This window comes from Tachypleus tridentatus, chromosome 9, assembly GCF_004210375.1.
Source record: "Tachypleus tridentatus isolate NWPU-2018 chromosome 9, ASM421037v1, whole genome shotgun sequence".
NCBI lineage: Eukaryota > Metazoa > Arthropoda > Merostomata > Xiphosura > Limulidae > Tachypleus > Tachypleus tridentatus.
This window is the reverse complement of record NC_134833.1, coordinates 130122087-130145420: the sequence shown is the minus strand read 5'-3', so window position 1 is coordinate 130145420 and position 23334 is coordinate 130122087. Positions and strand designations below refer to the sequence as shown.

The following is a 23334-nucleotide window of genomic DNA, read 5'->3' as shown; positions in this document are numbered from 1 at the left end:
GTAAGATGAGGATGCCGGAACTAAATTATGTTTTTTTTTAGCGGATGTTGAGTAACGTAACAATAGCGTAAAGTACAGTAATTCACTCATAAGTGATTTGTTTGTTTTGTTTTTGAATTTCACGCAAAGCTACACGAGGGCTGTCTGAGCTATCCTTCCCTAATTTTGCAGTGTAAGACTAGAGGGAAGGCAGCAAGTCATCACCACCCACCGCTAACTCTTGGGCTACTCTTTCACCAACGAATAGTGGGATTGACCGTCACATTATAACGCTCCTACGGCTTAAAGGGCGAGCATGTTTGGTGTGACGGGGATTCAAACCTGCGACTCATAAGTGATTCACTGTCGATTTACAGCAAAAAATGCGTATAGTGTCTCTAAACTTAAAACTACTATGACAGCCTGGTTAGATTTAAAAGTTTACACAGACACATTGGAGTTCATTGTGAAATTACTTGCTCATAACTGGCAATAATCAAGAAAACATTTGGATTATTTGTTATTATTAGGGTTACATTCTCTTCAGTTATGTAACAGTGTCGTATTTCAGACCTACATATTTCAGTACTACTGAAAATGAGACTTAAATTAACCATCAACTGAAAATAATATTCTAATTAATAGATCTTCGACAATATCACCACTTCGATTATTAGTGTTATTGGGTCTTGATGTGTCAGGATATTTCCATCAATCCGTTCTTCCAATCTTGATGTATGAAGGTGAGGACCTCGTTCGTAACGAGAGAAGTATTCAAACACTAAAAATGCCTTCGAGCTGTCAAAAGAGGGCGCTATAACAATAAATGCAGTAATAAAGTCGTACTTATATCTATGAGCAAACATAATTTTTCACATTATTGCACTATAAGAAACAAGAGCGTAAACGTTAAAGATTGTGAACCGTCTCGCCATCAGACATAAAAATCTAACTCCATAAATCCAGAAATGTCATTTATTGGCAGGTTAGACGAAACAAAATCTTTGCATACCGTTATACTACCGAATGAAGTGTTCTGGCCAGGTTTATCTATTAGCCAGCACCAGAGAAGTCAATTTTGGATCACCAATTTGAAAGACGCTACGGTACGAAGCTAGAACTGTGTACCTGCTACCCGAGCTTCGTATAAAAAAAACTGTTTGCATCATAAAGCAGTTAATTTACATACACGACTAAAAACCGGTAAGAATTAATTCAATTTTAACAGTCAATATTTCAATATGAGTTACAATAGAACAATACCACTAAGCTTTATTTTTTCTTTTTTTTTAAATAACGTATAAGTTTATTTAATTGGCACAAGAATTGTAAAAGGATTATTTTCATATGGCTTCCATGGAAATACAATTTTCAGCATATCGGTTCAGTTAGTTTCAAATTTAAAATCTAAATGTTCAAGTGAAACGCTTATGATAAAATGTACTGATAGGTGTCGTAATATATTCCTCGACTTCATTTCTTCTATATTTCCATATTGTAAAGGAATCTACTTCACTAACAATAATGGGTATTTATAAGTAAAACAGGGTACTAACAATAATTGAAACTCGGTAAAATTAGTGAAAATGAAATGTTATTAATCTAATAATTCCATTACTTTACTAGAGAAAACCTAAAAATAAATACTAAAATCTGTATAAAAGTGATGTAGTCTTATGTGCCGGTTCCCCTCTAGTACAACGGTAAGTCTACGGATTTACAACGCTAAAATCAGGAGTTCGATTCCCTTCGGTGGACTCAGCAGATAGTCCGATGTGGCTTTGCTGTAAGAAAACACACACACTTATGTTCCGTTTTTCTTTACGTAATTTTCAAAGATCCTTTCAAAGCATAGGTCTATCATGCAGTAATGTGAAACAAAAACATGCGCTATTAGTACATTAAAAGTTTCAGAGACAGTGCTATACCTGCATAACTTCATGAGGTCCAGTTGCGATAGAGATGTTTCGTCCTTTGTTCTTTCATAAGCGATGGTAGTTTCACATGTTTGTAACTGGTTATTTGAACACGTAATGGCATAACCGGTAGAGAAACCTAAAAAAATAACAACATAAATTTATAAAACGCCATCTATTTTAAGACTATATATTAAAGTGAAAATTCAGAAGCATCTGTCATTTTTAAAACATTAAATACCTGCAACGGTAGATTGCCATTATCGAAAACGTTTTTTTTTTGTATGTCGTAAATATCCGTTTGTGATTTTGACCGACATCAATCACTTACAATAATCGACTTCCAGATATACTTTCAATGTGGAATTGTTTTTTGATGACAACTCTCTCACACACACACAAACATACACATACATCATGATTTAAAGTCTCGGTGCATTTTTTGGTTATCAAATAGCAAAACCTTAATACTGACGTCATCTGGTGGGAGTATAATATTCTGATGATTTAATCATTTAACGAAAAGACCAAAAAATGTTTGGAGTTGTGACTGAAGATGGCAGAATAAACTTCAAAATGGTACAATGGGATTTTTATCGAACCAGTGCGCTGACGCATTTACTCAATAAAGAATTATTATATAATGCATTGCAATAATTATATAAATTATAAATTAAATAAATAAATGCAATAAATTAAAGTGTTTTTGAGCCATTATTCTTCTCGGACATGTACACGAATTTAGAGACGTTTCTTTTTTGTGAAACAAATAACTTGCTTCGTTACCAAAACGAATACATAAATATATTTGTTTTCATCTTGCATCTACATGTATGGTATTTGTATAGAAGCAGATCTTCATACTAACAAAAGTATTACCATATATCGCTTCATGTTATGTTTTGTTTTTTGTGGCGCTATTCATTGAGGTCTACCATAAATAACTTCCTGTAAAACTACTTCCCGAGTTGATCCATGGGAAGTGATACGAATAGTAGTTGGATCGAATCGACAAAGGCTAAACAAGTGAGGTACCCTGACGCTAATGTTGCAGACTTGTTTCCCGTCCTCACTGCTGTCTATTTGTTGTTGATGTTTTATTTTAACACATACATCTCGCATCTAACTCTATTCTTTGTGATTTGTATGTCAACGTCATCTGCATAATTCCCGATTCCAAAAACCTTTTATTTTGCACAGTTTCACATTTTCCTACTGTTTATGACGTGAAAACCAGGAGTTTTTTGCAAACCACAAAAAATGTCTCATAAAGTGGTTTGGTTTGAATTTCGCGCAAAGCTACTCTAGGGCTATCTCCGCTCGCTGTCCCTAATTTAGCAGTGTAAGACTAGAGGGAAGATAGCTAGTCATCACCATCCACTGCCAACTCTTGGGCTACTCTCTTACCAACGAATAGTGTGATTGACCGTCATATTATAACGCCCCCACGGCTGAGAGGACGAGCATATTTAATGTGACGGGGATTTGAACCCGCGGCCCTCAGATTACGAGTTGAGTGCCTTAACCACCTGGCCATGCCAGGCCCTCATAAAGTGAACTTAAGTGTTCATTCTAGTAGGGTTAGTTTTAGGTTTTATGGAAGGTTAAACCACAACGTGTTTCTGCTTCATTTAAAAACACTTTAAAATGGCGTTAGATACCTTACAATTGGTACATGTTAGTATATTATTAACCGTTCTCCCTTGAAATGGTTCTTGGAATGGATACGTAATTATAGAAATGGAACAGTGCCTTTGTGTATAGATTGTCATTGTGGTCCGCTAGATAATAAAACACTTATTTGGTAAGAAACAAAACAGTTTGAAAAACACATATTTATAACATGCCGATTATTTTTACAGTTTCTTCAATTGAAATCACGTTCGAACAACCTTGGAGTTTTCCAAAAAGATAAAAAACGCTAAAATAGAAAGCAGCTTAACTCACGTTTGAAACTAGTTGGACAAGATTTAACAAAGCTAAAACTAAAAACGTCCATATTCAAAGAATATCACGACTTCTGTGAAAATTTAAATTTCAGCACTATAATGACTCATAACTACAAAAGCCGAAACCAAAAGATCCTAGTGTGAAAACGGTGTTATTAATAATTTCATTCTGCAGTGATAAGTTCCATTGAAAATAATAAAAACCTTGATACGAAGAATTACAATTGCCGGAGTCCGTTCCTACTGATGTTAAGTTTAACACATCTGACGTACGATATAACTTTTTCTCTGAGCTGACTAAGCACGGCATCATCACGTATCATTTAAATAGTAGTTCTGCTTGTTTGTTTTGTTCTTAACTTCAAAGCTACGCATTTGAATATTTCACCAGGGGGCGCCTAAACAGATATTTAGGGACATAAACTCTCATGTTTTCTGCCAAGAGGAAGATTGCCAAAATATAGTTCCTCTTAATTTAAGCATAATTTTGGTTATGAAATAAATACACCATAACTGCTATTTTTTCATAAGAAGTTTTCTTCGTATGTAAAACTCAATTACAGATTTTTGTCTTGGTTTCCTTATTTAAGTGTTCTTATGCTGTGAGAGTATATTTTAAAATGGAATATATTTCAAAATATCGGTTGCAAATAGTCCTCAAAGTTGTTGTATACATATGTTTATATGTATACTAAGAGAGACTAATTATATGTACGTATTCAGAAGTTTTAAAAGTCACCCAAATACATCATTAATTAAAGACAAACTACATTTCCACATGTTCAACATGTTCAAAGGTTTCTTTAAATGTGCTTTACACATCAGTAATGTGAGGCAAACTAGATGTCTGTATTTGGTTCACTAAAATAGACCGAACTTACTTTAAAAGTTGTGAAACACACTTCCATTTTCTTTGAGACTAATTGCATATTTGTGGCCCCTACCGATATAAACCGAGTTTTGATACCCGTGGTGGGCAGAACACAGATAGCTCATTGTGTAGCTTTGTGCTTGATTCTAAACAATCAAACAAATATATGTATGTACCTGTTAGAGAATTTTAAAGTGTTTGAAATTAATGCATAACAATTCAACTCGCATTATTAATTTTAGACTAAGAAAATACACATTTAGTTCTCATATAATCCATATTTTGTTTAGCTTTAAAATGTGTTTCAACGTTTATTTGTGACAAATTACAGATTTTCAACCAAATTTAGAAATGCTAATTTCCTCACTCTTTAGGCTTAACATCTAAAAACCATATTTTCTTTCTCTTGTAATAAAAGTTACAAGTTTGTGGTGTGATTACATGAACTACAGAAGAGGTTAAAATACTGCACCGAAACTTGTAGTCTCTGCTGTGTTGGTAATCTTCCAGAAAAACTGACAAGAAAAGTGTTCGTTTCATAAATCAGTATGTGTCATGTGAGAAAATTGGATAAAAGTTGAGAGAGTAGCGGCTTTAAAGCAACTATCGCCACGTGAAATTTTAATGGCTCCTCTCCACACTAGCATTAATCCCTAGATAGGACTAAATGCATGGTCATTTCTATTAGAAAACAATTTCAGGATTTTTCTACCCGTGCTAACCAATATATTACTGACATTATGAATTGTTTAAGTTGAAACTTTTCTTAATTATTGACACAAGAGGGCGTGTCGAACAAATTGTCTACTATTATGGCGAACGATCCAGCTCACGGTTGTAATACGCGTCTCTGCTGTTACCTTCATGCACAAAGCTTGTAGCATATAAGTTTCTATAGAAGTTTTCGTATTCCCTCCCCCCTTTTTTTGTACAGTGGGGAGTCGTCCAGTTTGAAAGTTATTATCATTTTAATAAAAGGAAGCACACGTTTCGTCACTCTCGACAGCTCGATCTAACTACACGAACAAGTTTTATAAAAAGTCCAAAGTCTGAAATAGCGCGACGTAGTTTAGAGGACATAAATGTTTCACACTATAGCTATAATTAAATAAACACGACGAAAAGTAACGCGTGTTCTATTCACAGCTAACCAAGGACTGTAAACAAAATAAAGGCACTAATGTTCGTCAAACCAAAGCATGCGACATGTTGGATAGTGAAAACTTGTGAATAAAAGGTTAATGTGAAACATAGCGAACGTCCTTTGTATATTAAAATGAATGAAACTTCTTTGTTTTGTTTGTTTTAGAATTTCGCGCAAAGCTACACGATGGCTATCTGCGCTAGACATTCCTAATTTAGCAGTGTAAGACAAGAAGGAAGGCAGCTAGTCATCACCACCCACCGCCAACTCTTGGCTACTCTTTTACCAACGAATAGTGGGATTGAGCGTTACATTATAACGCCATCACAGCTAAAATGGCGAGCATGTTTGGTGTGAGGCTGAGAGGACGAGCATGTTTAGTGTGACGGGGACTCGAACCCGCGACCCTTAGATTACGAATCGAGTGCATTAACCACCTGGCCTTGGAGGAGGGAGGTAAGAACAGTTTAAAACATAGCGGCCTTAGGGGATCAGGATGCTTAGAAGCATAAGTTTGACGCTAGATTTGAAATTAGCGAACCTGAAAACTTAACTTAGGCCACACTATGTCTGGCCCGTTTTAGTCCTTTCTGGAAGAGAAATTATGCCAAGTAGAAAAGTATATCTATCAAGTTTGGTCCTATTGGCTTCAAAATAATGGGAATTAATAAATACATATAATGAAGTTAAGAAATACGATAAACACTGTGCTTAATGCACACAATTAAAACAATAACTGTTAATAAATATTCTATCTATATCTATAATAACCTTCCAAAATTAATGTTTGTTTTTAAATTTTCGCGCAAATTTACACGAGAGCTGTCTGCGCTATCCGTCCATAAGTTTGCAGTGTAACTAACGAATAGTTGAATTGACCGTCACATTATAACGCCATCACGGATGAAATGGCGAGCATGTTTGGTGTGACGGGGATTCGAACCCGTGACCCTCAGTTGGTTGGTTGGTTAGGTGGCGTTTTATGGCACAAAGCAACTTGGCTATCTACGCCTAACATCCGGTAAACAGTTAAAAGTAAAGTAAAATTATTAAAATTGATAAAAATAAATTAATGTAAAACAAAACAAAGTATAATTTTTAAATTAAAAACATAAATAACATTAAATCCAATTTTTACATCTAGTTTACAGCAGTAAAAGAAAAAATACAGCAATACTAGTTGTAAAGGACTTTTTGTAGCATAGTTGAAATTATCATAACTCACCAGGAAGATTAACAGGTAAGTTAAAAAAAACAACTACTGTTAGTCACCTGAAGTACTTTCCAGTCCTGGTTTTGAGTTATGTGATGTCACGGCCGTTTTCAAAAATTAAAGTTATACAAGTTTTGAAAGACTTTCTGTAGCATAAATTTAATTATTATAACTCGTCAGGATGACTAACGGGTTAGTACAAGTATCAGCGTTTGACACCTGAAGTTGGCCTCTCCAGTCCTGGTTTCGAGTTATGTGACGTCACGGCCGTTTTCTAATTTCAAATCGAACTAGATATACATTATTTCTTGAAAAAGAATCACGTTAAAAAGTTCTAATTTATAAATTAAAAAGTTAAATAGCATTAAAATGATTAATGGACTTTAAAAAAACTAAAAACATTTGAAAGGTGGACAGTGTTACCATCACCAATCACACAATCTAACGTTAGGGATAAACCTTGGGACAAAACATATTTAAAATTGTGCCGTCGTCGAGTGTCGTAATGACGGCAAGACAGTAAAATGTGGCTTATTATGACCTTAGTGTCACACAGACAACACACTGGTGCATCAGTCCCAAATAAAAGAAAATGATGAGTTAAAAAACTGACCAATGCTTAGTCCAGTGAGGACAAGTTCCACTTTCCGATCCTTACGGAAGCAAGACGGCCAAAGTCCAACAGAGGGTTTTAATTGGAAAAGCTTGTTTTCACGTTGCTCACTCCAAGTCGACTGCCAACTGGCACGAAGCCTGTCCTTGAATACAGGACCATATTCCATGTATGGAACAGGTACAGGAGGGAGATCTGTAGATCTACATGAATCCTGCCCTGGGTCGATTGGGCAAGTCTTTGTTGTTGGTAAAGGATTCAAGCGACTAAAGACGTAAACGAATTATTGTTTTGGATCTTGGGACAGGAGAAGAATATGTACCTAAAGAAATGTCCGTACGCAGAACCAAAGGAAGTGGTCTTGGAATGAAGGTTAGGAACAGAGATGGGTGTTGACGTTGATTCATCAGTTTTTTTAACCATGGAGGTCAAAAAACTTTTCATATGGTTTGACAATGATTCTTTTGGAGGCATAGAGATATCCATCTGTACTTCCACTATAAGTAATGTTTTGAATTGTCTTAAAATGCTGCACCTCTTTTTCTTCCAACTTCTTAGAGCAAGTATAAAAGTAGAATGTGTGACAGCCATTGCAATTAACGCAATGAGGGTCTAGTTCACACTCACAGGCATCATGGTCATTGCCACAGCAACAACCATATGTCGAGGAATTACAACGTGCCGTCTTTGAGTGACTAAACCGCTGACATTGGAAATATCCACGTGGATTCGGAATACATAGCTATACCTTGCAATTAAGGTAATCTGCCTTGATGGTGGCAGGTGAACGTGGTGTTATAAACGTCAAAATTAGGACATTGGTCAACATCATAATTCCATCTTTGTAAATGGAGATACGCTTCACTGCAAAAATATCTTGGGTGGAGAAACAAGCGATAATCTCCGATTCGGGGATGTTCTTCAAATCCATCTCAACAATAACTCCTTATGAATAATTCAAAGTAGCATAGGGTGACCTCAATGGGTATATCCCCAATCGCCTGTAAATGTAAGAGGTGTTCACTGTGTTGAGATGTGGATGTTTCCACCAATATGTCACCAGAGCAAAGCTTTCCGACTGACTTTGAAGAGCCAGAAAGACCCTCTAGTCCCTTCTGAATAAAAAGGGAGACATGTGCCCTAAAGTTTTGTCTGAAAGAGAATGCAATATAAGAAAATGAGGTACAGGTGTTACAGATGTTGAAGATTACTGTTCAGAATCTTCAAGGCATGATCGTTTACCTATGGACTGTTTTTCACTATTTTATTTAAGTTTCTATTTGGGGATTCATAATTATAAATGTTTCGGCGCCACATGAACCCATCCACCATGGAGCCCAACGAGGGAACGCTGCAGGAATCCCAGGGTTTTGTGAGCACTATACCCAAACACCAGCATCAGATCCAATGTCCACAACACCTGTTGAGAACATTCAACACTGGTACTTGGTTACCCCTAGCCCAAGTGGATCAGCCGATTGACGCTAGGGAACCACCCCAAGGCCGTCCATCTACAGGAATTCAAGGCCAAAGGGGTGTGTTATGGTTGGACCCCTCAATCACCAGGATTCTCTCCTTACCTTCACGGGTCACCACGCACAGCAAGCACGTAGGTGGATGTTTAGATCCCAGAGGAGGTCCCCTCACCACATACAGAAATCCACCCTGAGAACACGACTCTCATATTCCGAGTTAAGTACCTTAAACACCGGGTCGTGCTGGGCCCAAAGTTAACGAGACCCTATATAGTAAATAGAGGAAGCTATTTTAGTGTTATAAGCTCTCAGACTTACCACTCAGCCTCCAGAAGACAGACACACCAGAAGAATAACAGAATCCATAGAACTCTGATTGTAATTATTAATACTTGTCACTCAGTTAAACTAACTAAATTGGGCAGTTTACTGCATGTCGACAAGCTTTTTTCCATGATATCCAACTAAACTTCTGCATTCTTGGTTTTCAAAGTCTGCTCGAAATTAAACGAATCAGTCTAAATACAATGAGTGTATTTTAAAGAAAAGTTCATGAAAAGAGAGAATTTAAGCTCGAAAACATACATTTTCTCTGAGAAATTAAGAAAAAAACAACCAAACTCGACAAAATTAAAGACCTGTGTGTTGGGGGTTGCATATATATTTTAATGTTTTAATTATATTTTGTAGTGTAATTAGTGCATGTCAAATGTAACAGCTTTTCTATTATATATTTATTTCAATGTGTTTGTTTGTTTCAGATTAACATATATTTAGAAATGAATGTGACATATATTGTCAAATGTGTATTGCGAAAGTCTCGTCTGTTCTCTAATTTTGTAGAAAATTCTCGAGCCTAAGAATCAACAGTGTATATATGGTACGTAAATACCAGTATTGTCAAGCCAAATGAACTTTCGAGAATCTCGCCTAATGGGTACAAAGAGTAGCTACTGCAACACACGGGAAGGCAGTTTAATAATCCTAACGGGCCTGGCATGGCCTAGCGGGTTAAGGCGTGCGCTTCGTAATCTGAGGGTCGCGGGTTCGCGCCCGAGTCGTGCCAAACATGCTCGCCCTCCCAGCCGTGGGGGCGTTATAATGTAGGTAAATCCCACTATTCGTTGGTAAAAGAGTAGCCCAAGAGTTGGCGGTGGGTGGTGATGACTAGCTGCCTTCCCTCTAGTCTTACACTGCTAAATTAGGGACGGCTAGCACAGATAGCCCTCGAGTAGCTTTGTGCGAAATTCCAAAACAACAATAATCTTATTGGTTCGCTACAATTAATATACTATGAACCTCGGAAGCTATAATTGTGATAAACGCTTATTAATCGGAAAACTACAGATATTTGACCAGGAACATTTATAGATTTCGAACATTACAAACTGCTTAACTTCACTGAATTAATTTCGGGAGTTAGTATTTCTACGAGGATATTAGATACCTTCGTTGGAGAAAAGTCAGCTTGTAAACGGCATGAGGCTAGTCTTTAGGCGAAGTATAACAATATCAACATATTGAACCGTCAATAAAATGTTCAGTTCCAGACTAGATAGAAGACTCAGTATAGTTTGTAAATTTTTTGTATATAAATCATTATTTGTAATAACTATTTAAAATAACCGTTATTATAAATGGTATTGTTGTTTGTATATTAAAATATATCTATATTAAGAAAGAAAATTGTGTGTATCAACATATTCAAAAACTGAAGTCGGAACTCATCAATCATGTAGACTTCCCTCTTTAACCCCCAGCCCAGGTATGGCCAAGTATGTTAAGGCGTTCGACTCGTAATCCGAGGGTCGCGGGTTCGAATCGCGGTCGCACCAGACATGCTCGCCCTTTCAGCCGTGGGGTCGTTATAATTTGCGGTCAATCCCACTATTCGTTGGTAAAAGAGTAGCCCAAGAGTTGGCGGTGGGTGGTAATGACTAGCTGCCTTCCCTCTAATCTTACACTGCTTAGGAACAGCTAGCACAGATAGCCTTCGAGTAGCTTTGTGCGAAATTCAAAAAAACAAACTTTAACCCCCTCAGTACTGTAAAAGTGCCAATTCTGCCCGATTTGATCACGTGATACTGCTTTGCTATTGTTTTTGAAAAACTGTGCCTGGGATTTATTGAAAAATAATAACGAAAAAATATCAAACCAACAGTTCCAATGGTTAGTTATGATTTTTAACCGAAGTATCTGTTCCAAACGTTTATGAGCTGGCGCTCACCCAAATTTAACTTTTAGCTTACTTTTCGTACTTTCTTTCTTGGCAAACCTGAAATATTTCGTTCGCCATCGAGATTTCACGACATTAAAACAAAAACCAAAAAAATAGACGCATTTAATTCAAATAAGAAATTACAGAATTAGCTTGTACTCCGCTCTTTCTTTTCATGTTTATATTGTACATATTTCTGAACATGCAACATAACTACTATTTTTCTATCACTTAAATGTGCAGTATCCTTCATTGCAGCTTTTTGTGAAAAGGTACACTTTAGTGTTCTGGAAATATTTTTGTAAATCGTTGTCCAATAGTGACTGTTAATGTCTCATAGGCCCGGCATGGCCTGGTGGTTAAGGCACTCGACTCGTAATTCGAGGGTCGCAGTTCGAATCCCCGTCACATCAAACATGCTCGCCCTTTCAGCCGTGGAGGCGCTATAATGTGACGAATAATTCCACTATTCGTTGGTAAAAGAGTAGCCCAAGAGTTGGGCTAGCACAGATAGCCCTCGAGTAGCTTTGTGCGAAATTCCAAAAACAAACAAACAAACAATCCAATCTTCTCTGGTGTAAATGTAGTTCGCGTTGCAACAGGGTTGAAATAAGCACCATTTGGATATCAATATTGTGAAATTATGTTGGTTGATCAAAAGTTTTCAAATGGCACGTGAAGATAAAGGAATGAGGAAATCACAAGGGTTATTTACATTTCCTTCAGAACATTTTTCTAAACAATCTGTTGAGGTTTTCTTCAGGCATATGAAATTTGTTAAGATTGATATGGAATTTCATTTTATAATATTAAACTTCTGGATTTCGTACACAACAAAAACAAATGGATCTAAGCTATATAAAACGATGTTTTTAAAAGTCATTTTATTGCTAAGCATTGTCGGCAGGGGACACATTTTTGTGAGACGTTATTTTTGTTTATTTTTTGAATTTCGCGCAAAGCTACACGAAGGCTATCTGCGCTAGCCGTCCCTAATTTAGCAGTGTAAGACTAGAGGGAAGGCAGCTAGTCATCACCACCCACCGCCAACTCTTGGGCTACTCTTTTACCAACGAATAGTGGGATTGACCGTCACATTATAACGCCCCCACGGTATATCTGATTCCAACTGCGAAGTTTATGAGCCGCCAAATTTCTGAGACTACTTAGGAACTTTATCGGCGTTTGTAAGCTGCCGAGTTTTTGATATTATGTAGGATTTCTGTCCAATGAGTTTTGCGAGTCAAAACATTTCTGATGCTGTTCATGAAATCAAAAGGTTTGATAGTTATAAAATAAAATGGGGATAAAAGTAAGTACTGGTTTACTTCTAACAAAAATCATTTGTCTTTTCACAACTCTGAATAGAGAAGAAGAAAAATACAGAACTTTATTTAGCTGAAACAGTGAAAAGATAAACATGAGTCTCGGTTGGTGACCAATCACGAACTACCGCTATACAAATGGAGCTAATGTAAGCTTCGTGTACCTGTGAGAATGTCTCGTGTTTGAAAAGTTCTTGTAACCTGCTGAAACTAGATTACAACTGGACTCATTGAAGGTCAAGTTGGAAGAACAAATTTTACAACATAACGACGGTGCAAAGACCAGGCTATCCCGTGAGTCGTATCCCAATCTGTGTAACGCGTTCTCAGATAAAACGCATAAAACAAATTTGAGCGACGTTATAAGAGGAAATTCTGTCGTAAACTATAGCGCAGATAATTTATTGAAAAACTATGATTTCATAATTTAAGAAATAACAATACGAAAAACTTAGTTACTAAAATCAAAATAAACTGTTGTAGTTTAAAATTTAATTTATAAAGCCTGTTTTTTATACGAGCACTTGAGAAATATAACTTCTAATAAAGATTATTACATGGTATAGGAATGTTTTCCACTTTACAATTAAAACAATATAAAAATCTTAGTGAATTTAAGATGCCGTAACGAGAGCTAACAGGTTTTAAAATAAGAAAAAATTAAGAGTATCGAGTTCTATTTTCAAATTTGAAAAAAAAACTGTAAAATAAAAGCGCTTGTTTAAAAACTACCGAAACCAATAATAGCAAAATCATGTTGGAGAATCTGAGGTTTTCATGGCAGCGAAGTCCAAAGTAATAGTTTTTTTCTGGATGTAAAGACTGTTACAATGACCTAGAAAATCCGAAACTACAATTAAAGACCCACTCCCCCAAATGATTTCGAAATTTGAAACCTGTAGGTAATTCCTCATAGCCACTAAGTGATGGAAGAACCATATGGCCAAAGAATCTTCCTATCTTTTCTTGTATGCATACTAAATGGTCAAATGAAAGGGTCACAGCAACACTGAATAAAAAGGAACTAATCGGAGCTTTCTCAAATCGGTTTAATTTGATTTGTTTGGAAGTTCGCACGATGCTACACGAGGGCTACCTGCTTTAGCCGTCCCTAATTCAGCAGTGAAAGACTAGAAGGAAGGCAACTAGTCATCACCACCCACTGCCAATTCTTGGACTGGTCTTCTACCAAAGAATAATGGGATTGGCCGTACGATTATAACGCCCTCCTCCCCACTTGCAGACTGCGAGTCGAGCGTTCTTACTACTTGGCCATGTTCCGAAATAGAAGTACGAAACCGTGAATAAATAAACAAGGATAAAAAATACATAATTTAAGGTAAGCAACTATAGCTGAGTTCGGATCGAGTTTTTACGTTCGAATCTTTCAGTTTTCAGCGTTAGATTCCGGGCAATTCAAAAAAAAAAAATTATATAGGTCTTATTACGTCCGAAACTAAGCATAAAGAAATCTATTTTAGGTTTGACCATATTTTTATAAAACGAGCACTGGTTATGACATGTTCGTACATGTTACGGTTCGACTCATTTCTTGTGGAAACGCATCACAAATTCGCCATAAATAGCTTCTTTCTGGATATTTTGTAAAAATTCAGACGAAAATATCCAACCGGTGTTACTCGGAGAAAAATATTAATTTAAATAAAATGTTTTATCTTTTGTTGTTGTTTTTTAATTTCGCGCAAAGCTACACGAGAGCTATCTGAATCAGTCGTCCTAATTTAGCAGTGTAAGACTAGAGGGAAGGCAGCTAGTCATCACCACCCACCGCCAACTCTTGGGCTACTCTTTTACCAACGAATAGTGGGATTGACCGTAACTTTATAACGCCCCCACGGCTAAGAGGTTGAGCGTGTTTAGTGCGACGGGGATTCGAACCCACGACCCTCGGATTACGAGTCGAGTGCCTTAACCACCTGGCCATGCCGGGCCGTTTTATCTTTTGTTATTACTAAATAGAAGATTAATATAAACACGGCAGAGCGTGGTCCAGTTGTGAGCGAGAGTGCAGAATTATGGTCCGACATTTGCGTGCCGTTAACAAAAAAAAAGAAAAGAAGAAGCAAAACAGAGGTGGTTGTTTTTAGTCCAGAAGTTCAAATGTAATAACGGTTAGTACGAACAGCCTTTGAAATAACCTTGCAGGAATATCCGAAAACAAGCAAACAGACTGGTGTAGAAGTAACTATGAAAAGTGTATATTCATGTTTAAAACCTTTAGAAAGGTAGAGCACTGAGCAATAAGATTAAGCATATGTGAAAATAATCGAGTTACCAAAATTATTCAATTAATACAAGTTTATGGACCATTCGGAAAAATGTATCTACGTATACATGTTTTTTGTTGTTGTTTTTTTTCAAGTGGCCCTGATTGGAAAAAACGTTAGGTATAAGCGGGTCAGAACTTAACTCAGCACATTTTAAGCAACATAATAAATGTTAGGTAAAGTTAGTATATTGAACAAATTTCGTAAGAAATGTGTTATAACAAAGAAGTTCTCTGGAGCAACGCACAGACAAAACATTTTCACCATAATTACAGCACATTTAATGTTGGTAAGTGCTTGGTGGCTGTATTTACCATATATGTCGATATATTAGCCACAAACTGAGTTTACATTGTTACCGTTTTCTTTTTTTGCCTTTAATTTTCTGCTCAGTTTTATCCCTTGTGTACCACCTACCGGTGTCCAGTTGAAAATTCCTAAAACTTGTTTGCTGAATTATGTGCAAGGCAACTCAATGGTTAACCGTGGTAGCAGTTCTTAATTTAGAAGCAATAGATTAAAGGTAAAGCAGCTAGTTAACGCCATCCACCACTAACTCTTGAACTATTTTTTACAAACGAACAACGGCATTCATCGTTACATATGACATCCCATGGCTGAAAGGGTGAGTATGTTTTGTGACGGGATTTGAACACGCAACCTAAGTAGCGAGTCGAGTGATCTAACCACCAGGCCGCGCCCTAAATTGCAAAGTCACTAAAGTTTTACATTCAAAATTAAAAGAGTATCTTTCCAAAATCTCTGGAGGTGAGGAGCCCAAACGTGGCATAATGTACATCAGGTATGAAATACGATCGAGTGCAAATAGTTTTTTCTTGTTATAGAATAACAACCAGTTTGTGTTTTTTTTCAGCAGGATTTTAAGTTGTTGCTGTTTTTGTGTTGTTGTTGTTTTGCTATTCTTTGTTTTCAGGCATTTTAAATCCAACGGTTTACTTATTATTTTACACACATAAGAATCAATGGACTCAAGCAAAATTTCCACTGCTACAGAGGCTCGCCGAGAATGCAAGTAAACAGCAGGAACGTTGAAACATCTACCAAGAAGATGGTGCTGAAATGTACACACTTCTGTATCAGCATGACCGATCACGTTTTCAACCTCTACTGTGAGGTAAAAAAAAGTGAATGGTCATGATATTTTTACATATATCCACCCAGATTCAACTGGGGTCATTTACAAATACTGGTTAAATGTAAAATAAAAAAATATATTTTTTAACAGAAGAGAATCAAAGAGTCAAAAACATGGACAACTCTCGCTGAAACAGCAAACAAAATTATTTTATAAAATATGAGAAAATAAACACATTACAAATATTCATTTAAGAAGATAGTTTTAGAAACAAAATGGCGTTCGCTGATTCCAGCACCACTTGTATTATTTGTATATAATTTTAAACTAGTCTGTTAATAATAGTGGGTTTATCAAACCAAGGACGAAAGTTATTCGTGGACAAAATATTGTTCTTAATGTGGTTCTTACAGTAGTGGATTCAAAGCATTGGTTCCTATAATCGCTTGAGCATCAAAACTGGTCAAAAGAACAACGAAAACAATCTATTAGAGAGTGGGAGGGTGGGTTTGGTACAAAACAACCAGGCTATTTACGCCAAACATTCGGTGAAAAGATGAAAATAAAAGTATTAAAATTCATACAAATGAATCAAGGTAAAACAAGACAAAGTTAGATTTTTGAATTAAAACTTAAACAGCATGAAATGCAATTTCTATATCTAGTGTACAGTAGTAAAAGAGAAACTACAGTAATACTAGTTTTAAAGGACATTCCGTAGCATAAGTTGAATGGACATAACTCGCCAGGATGAGTAACAGGTAAGTTAGTCACCTGAAGTTACCCATTCCAGTCCTGGTTTCCAGTTATGTGACGTCACGGCCGTTTTCTAATTTCAAATCGAACTAGATGTTCATTAATTCTTAAAAAGGAATCACGGTAAAAAGTTCTAATTTATAAATTAAAAAGTTAAATAGCATTAAAATGATTAATGGACTATAAAAAACTGAAAACATTTGTAAGGTGGACAGTACTACCCTCACCAATGACACTGTTTAACGTGAGAGATAAATCTTGGGACAAAATATGTTTAAAATGGTTTCGACTCTCAATGACGGCAAGACAGTAAAATGTGGCTTATAGTGACCTGAGTGTCACACAGACCACACATTGGTGCATCAGTCCCAGATAAAGGAAAACGATGAGTTAAATAACTGTGACCAATGTATAGTCAAGGGAGGACAACTTCCTCTTTCCGATTATTATGGAAACAAGACGCCCAAAGTCCAATAAAGGTTTTTATTTGGAAAAGTCTGTTTTCACATTGCTCACTCCAAGTCGACTGCCAACTGGCATGGAGCCGAGCCTTGAATACAGGACCATAGTCCATGTGTGGAACAGGCACAGCAGCGATAATGCCAGAGGAGAAGACTTAGGTGCGGTGTCGGCGAGCTCATTCCCGCGAATACCAACATGGCTTGGTATCCAGAAGAACTGGACAGAAGTAGATGTTAAAGAAAAATGGGCCAGCCGGTTTTGAATATCAGCGAGAATATGGTGAGAACTGACGTGAAGCAGTTCTATGGCTAACAGAGAGTTAAGTGAATCACTACAAATAGTTCGTATACTACATAGCTTCTATGTGATCCAGGGCAAGAGAAATGGCGTACAATTCGGCACACAGAAACTGTAGCGGAGATTCTGTGTGCAACAACCATCTGCATAAATGAGAATGGAATGATAATTCAAAAGATGTTCGGCAAATAGAAAACGATACTTCCAAACAGGGGTATCTGCCTTCTTCAGATGACTCAAAGGAAGGTTACATTTGGGGATAGTAATTAGCCATGATGTGATGGGCTGATCGGTGGATGCCGCTATATTATCCAAAAACAGACCCAATTCATCCAACTACACCTGGATACAAAGGCTAAAAGGAACAATGCAGACCATCTACTATGAAAAAGTATGGTCCACTGAGGAAGGAAAACGCAACCCCACATGGGATGCTGTGATAAAGATCAAAGTTTGGAAGGATAAATTGAAGACAGATGCAAAGGGCAGAGGTGTAGAGGAGGTTCATGAGACTCTGTGTATAAGCTCTGAACTGGGCAAGTATGGAAAGCCCCGATACAGAGCCGAAGTCCCTGATGGTGAACAGGCTCCAACATTTTCAAGACCGAGGTCCTGGCAGAGCCATAGACCAGAGACCCATAACCTAATTTTGATCAAACAAGGGCACAAAAGATTTTTTAGCATGAAATATTGATCTGCTCTCTAAGTGGTGTAAGACAAGACATGAAGGATGTTCAGTACCCTTGTACACATGGCACGTAGCTGCTTGATGTGTGGAATAAAGATCAGCTTATGGTCAAAGATGAGCCCCATAAACTTTGATTCAAGGACTACAGGAAGCAAAACTTTACTAATAGGGAGTTCAGGATCAAGGTGAATACCCCATTGACAGCAAAAGTGCATGGAAACAGTTTTGGAGAGAGAAAGGTTAAAACTATTTGCTGTGGTCCACTTTAGTAAATGATTGAGAGCAGTCTGTAGCTGTCACTCAATAAACCTCTTGTTCAACGACTGACAAGAGATATGGAAGTAATTGACAAAGAAACCATTTACAACTGTAGGGGGTCCACTGATGGCATTAATCTTTATAACGAAAAGTGTGACACTCAAGACAGCTCTGAGGGACTCCAAGTTCCTGTGGAAAAGTGTCGAAACCATACAGACCTAGGATCACCGTTTCATTAAAAATGTTTAATAAAAATTGGTAAATTACCATGCAACCCTTATGAGTGGAAGTCTTTCAAAATGCCATACATCCACAATGTATCGTCAACTTTCTCAAGGTTAAAAAGTACAGAAACAAGATGTTGCTTGAAAAAGGCTTTCCTGATGAGTTACTGCTGCCACATAGTCATCTATTGATGGCTTACACGTGATGGCAGGATCACGTTCTGAGTGAGTGGTGAAAGAAGGCCAGTTTGTCTGGTACAACCTCCATTGAGGCATGCAGATGAATGGTATTTACTGCAGCCAGTCTCTCTCAAAATGATCACTGCCCCGTGGATTACAGTAGATCCTCCAAGAAAAGTAAATAAAAAGTGAAAGGTAGCAGATAAAAAGATGTATAACAGTAAAAGACTTACTAGGTGCATTAAAATAAGTATAAAAACCAGTATTGAAGAGAGACAGGTTGTGGTTCCAAGAGCAGATGCTCTATTGCACGACCCCTCCAATTAATACTAGTACTACCCCAGAGGGGATTATGTCCATTAAAATCCCCCAATAGTAAAAGGAGGGATAGTAACTGCTCAGTGAGGGCATCAAGAACTGACTGATTACAGATCTCTTCAGGAGGCAGGTAGAAAGAACAAATAGTGGTGGTACGATCCAAGGAAACATGGATGGTTACAGCCTCCAAGGGTGTATCAAGTGACAAGGACAGGGTAGGCAATACCACCCCACCATGCACTCGTCTGTCACATGACCTGTCGCTTCTACACAAGGAAAATTGCTGAATGGTAACTGTATTAGCAGATTTCAGAAACGTTTCCTGTAAGGAGAGGCACAGGGGATGGTAAGAATCAATCAAATCCTTAATGTCATCTAAATTTAATCGAAAACCTCGACAGTTCAACTGGATCAGAGTGGCTGTAGTTAATTATGTGGAGAAAAATGTGGCGAGGAGATCTTCTGTTTGTGACCACGTTTATTTTCTTTATTGGACGAAGATCTATCAACTTCCATGGATCCTGCCCTGGGTCGGGTAAGCAGGTCTCGGTCTGTGGACAAAAATTCCAATGACTGAGGGCGTGAATGAATGGTCGATTTACTTTTCGGGGATGCAGAAGAGGATGGACCTAAGGAAACATTTGAACCTGAAGGAAGTGAAACTGGGCAGTCACTGGAAGGAGTTATAGGGACAGAGATAGAAGTAGACAGAGATGCAATAACTTTTTTTAATTATGAAGGACACAAGATTCTTAAGATGTTTTGCAAACGATTCTGTTGGAGGCACGGAAAGATCTGTCTTCACTCCCACTACGGCAATGAAATGGAGTGCAGCAGCCTATGTACGAGATAGAGTTAGGGACAATAATTTCCGAGCCTCTGAGTAGGTGATATTATTAACAATCTTTAAGCGTTGCATCTCTTTCTCTTCTACCCATTTACAGCAAAAAATATGGTAAGAAAGGTGTGGGCCACTACAGTTAACTCGGTGTTATTACAGGTTGCACCTGTAAGCGTCGTGACCTTTACCACCACAATGAGCACATACCAAAGAACCACGACATGATGTTTTTGAATGACCAAACTGCTGACGCTGGAAACATCTGAGAGGGTTACAAATGTAAGGTCGTACCTTGCAGTTCAGATAACCTGCTTTGACTGTGGTAGGAAGAAGAGATGATGTAAACGTTAGTATCAGAACATTGGTACGGTCCATAATTCCGTCTTTACGGGTGAAGATTCGGCCTATCGTAGTGACGCCTTGGCTGAAAAAACCAGTGAGGATTTCCGACTCGAGAATGTTCTTTAATTCCCTCTCAACTATAACCCCTCTGGAAGAGTTCAAAGTCGCATGGAAAGTAACCTCAATGGATATATCTCCAATGGCTTTTGATTTCAACAGGAGTTTGGTATGCTGTGGTGAAGATGTTTTCAGTTTCCACCAAAATGCCTCCAGAACACAACATCTTTACTGACTTTGAAGAAACAGCAAGCCCCTTTGATCCTTTTTGAATGAAAAATAGAGACATCTGCTCCATGGAGTTCTCAGATGAGGAAAAAAGAATCAGAAATCGAAATGTAGAATCTGGCTGTAATATTGAGTGTAAAACAGAGTTGTCCATGCGTGGTCATTTTCCAATGATCTGCTTTTTTCAATTCTTTCATTTTTATTTATTTTATTGGAAAGAGGGGCATCCATTACAAAAAAGCTACATTTCAGTTCCCACTGACCCCACTCACCATAGATCCCTACGAGGAGACTGCAGCAACGCCAGAGTTTTGTGGCCAGTATACCCAAACACCAGCATCAGATACAATGTCCACAACACCTGTTGAGAACATCCAACACTGGTACTTGGTTGACCCTAGCCCAAGTGGACCAACCGATTGACCCTAGGGGGGCACCCAAGGCCGTCCGTCTACAAGAATTCATGGCCAAAGTGGTGTGTCAGGGTTTGATCCCTCAACCACCAGGTCGACCTTCACGGATCACCACTCATGGCAAAAATGTGGGTAGATGTTTAGATCCAAGAGGAGGTAAACTGAAAGAACAGAACCTTCCCTGGGAGGTCCCCTCACCAAGTACAGGAATCCATACCAGGGGTTTATTAGAGAATTGAACAGTATTACTTAAAATAGACAAGTAAAAGAATGCTTTGGAAGAGCGGTGGAGGTGCTATCATAGTGAGGACATATATATACTGTAGCATTCTTAACAATGCTACACTACCTGCTCTGATTATCTGCTTGTTTTGAATTTGGCGCAAAGCTACGTGAGGGCTATCTGCGCTAGCTGTCCCTAATTTAGTAGTGTAAGACTAGAGGGAAAGCAGCTAGTCATCACCACCCACTGCCAACTCTTGGGCAACTCTTTTACCAACGAATAGTGGGATTGACCGTAGCATTATAACACCGCCACGGCTGAAAAGGTGAGCATGTTTGATGCGATGGGGATGCGATTACGAGTCGCACGCCTAAACCCACCTGGCCATGCTGGGCCGCTTCAGGACAAATTAGGACACAATATGTTGTAGTTATAATATTTTTCCAGGAGTAATATCTGTTTAATCACAATTATACTCCGTTCAGGCTTGTTTTAAACTGTTCTTGCACATATACATACGTGAAAAAAGCATTTTTTCTTATCCAACACTTACAACTGTGATATTGTAGATTGACTAATACAAAAGTTGGATACATTATATCAAAATGATCGTGCATCTTGGTAGTAATTCTATTCTGCAAGTTGTTTCCATTGTAACAGACTCCGACAACAGATTGATGTGTTCAAACCACATTCCTATTTTCTGCAGGCTTTTCATAATCCATCTAATGTAAGAGGACAGCAGTTCCCAAAGTCTATTTCAACAGTCCGATTGCATAAAAATCCATAAAGAGTTTGGTGACTTAACCTGTATGTTTTCCACTGGAATAGAATGAATACCAATTTTATCCTTCGTCTGTTTCAGGTATACAACAGTGCACCGGACATATTGTGAAAGTAGCTTGTGAACATGTGACGTGTATTGCCTTTTCAGATGGAGAACGTACTGTTGCTTAAACTACACAGGTATCGAAAGTTGATTTGTAGTGTTATGAGCCTATAGAGTTACTGCTGAACCAACGAGTGGCAATGTACGAGAGATATCTCCATCTTGGAAATTCTACATACCCAGTGTGAATACACATTTATGATCTGCGTGTATGAATATTTTGCGTTGAAAAGGGGCTGTTACATGACCTTTCTAAAAGTGATTAACTTTCCGAGCTCATCACATCATCCATGAAATGACAAATAGTATCAAAATAACACAATCCGTTCTCCCGCAACTTTTTTTTTTTTTATTGGCTATGGTCTTTACATAACTTATTGATTTTCATATTCGAAACCGTTTTAATATAACGCAAATAGTCCTGTATTTCCCATATACATCCGCTGGTTCTATCTAATGTTTAATCTAATATGTTAGTTATCTGGACAAATGATACCTTCGTAAAAAATTCTGTGTATTTATTTTTCTTAACATCTACACTATCAATCACTCCTTTGAATCGACGTTTTTTGAAGATAAACAAATTTTAAATGACAGAAGTTTGAAGCCCCCCAATGGCTCTGTGGTAAATCTGAAGGGTTGTAACACTAAAATTCAGGTATCAATATCTGTGGTGAACACAGCACAGATAGCCCATTGTGTAGCTCTGTACCTACAAAAAAAAGTTTGAAGTTTTAGTTATATAATGTCTCATTAGGGAAAAAAAACACAAAATATTTACCAGTTGAGAGGTAAAATTCAGAGCAGTACCAATTCTTACGAGTCAAACTAAAATTCATGGTACAGATTTATAACCCATTTGGACTTTGTATACAAGACAGTTCTGTCTAGTTCTCATGCTATCGTCAAACTGTCTTTCAGAGTACAAAAATATAAATGTATGACATTAAATCTAAAAGCTAAAACAAATATTTAGTAGGCCTTATACCAGATACTTTCAAGAAGAAAATTATTATTTAATTGCAATTAAAAGTAGTAACAGCATCTTTTGTTGCACGTGAAAAAATTAGC

The 23334-nt window shown here is 37.5% G+C and overlaps 1 protein-coding gene across 2 annotated transcripts in view; it reads right to left on the bottom strand.

The window, feature by feature from the left end:
* LOC143226374 (uncharacterized) overlaps positions 1 to 23334 on the bottom strand; it is a 45834-nt gene that overhangs the window by 6020 nt on the left and 16480 nt on the right. For both annotated transcript variants that reach the window (XM_076457254.1, XM_076457255.1), the window contains exon 2: positions 1908 to 2034. In XM_076457254.1, coding sequence (XP_076313369.1) covers positions 1908 to 2034 — 127 coding nt within the window. The remainder of the gene's footprint in view (positions 1 to 1907; positions 2035 to 23334) is intronic.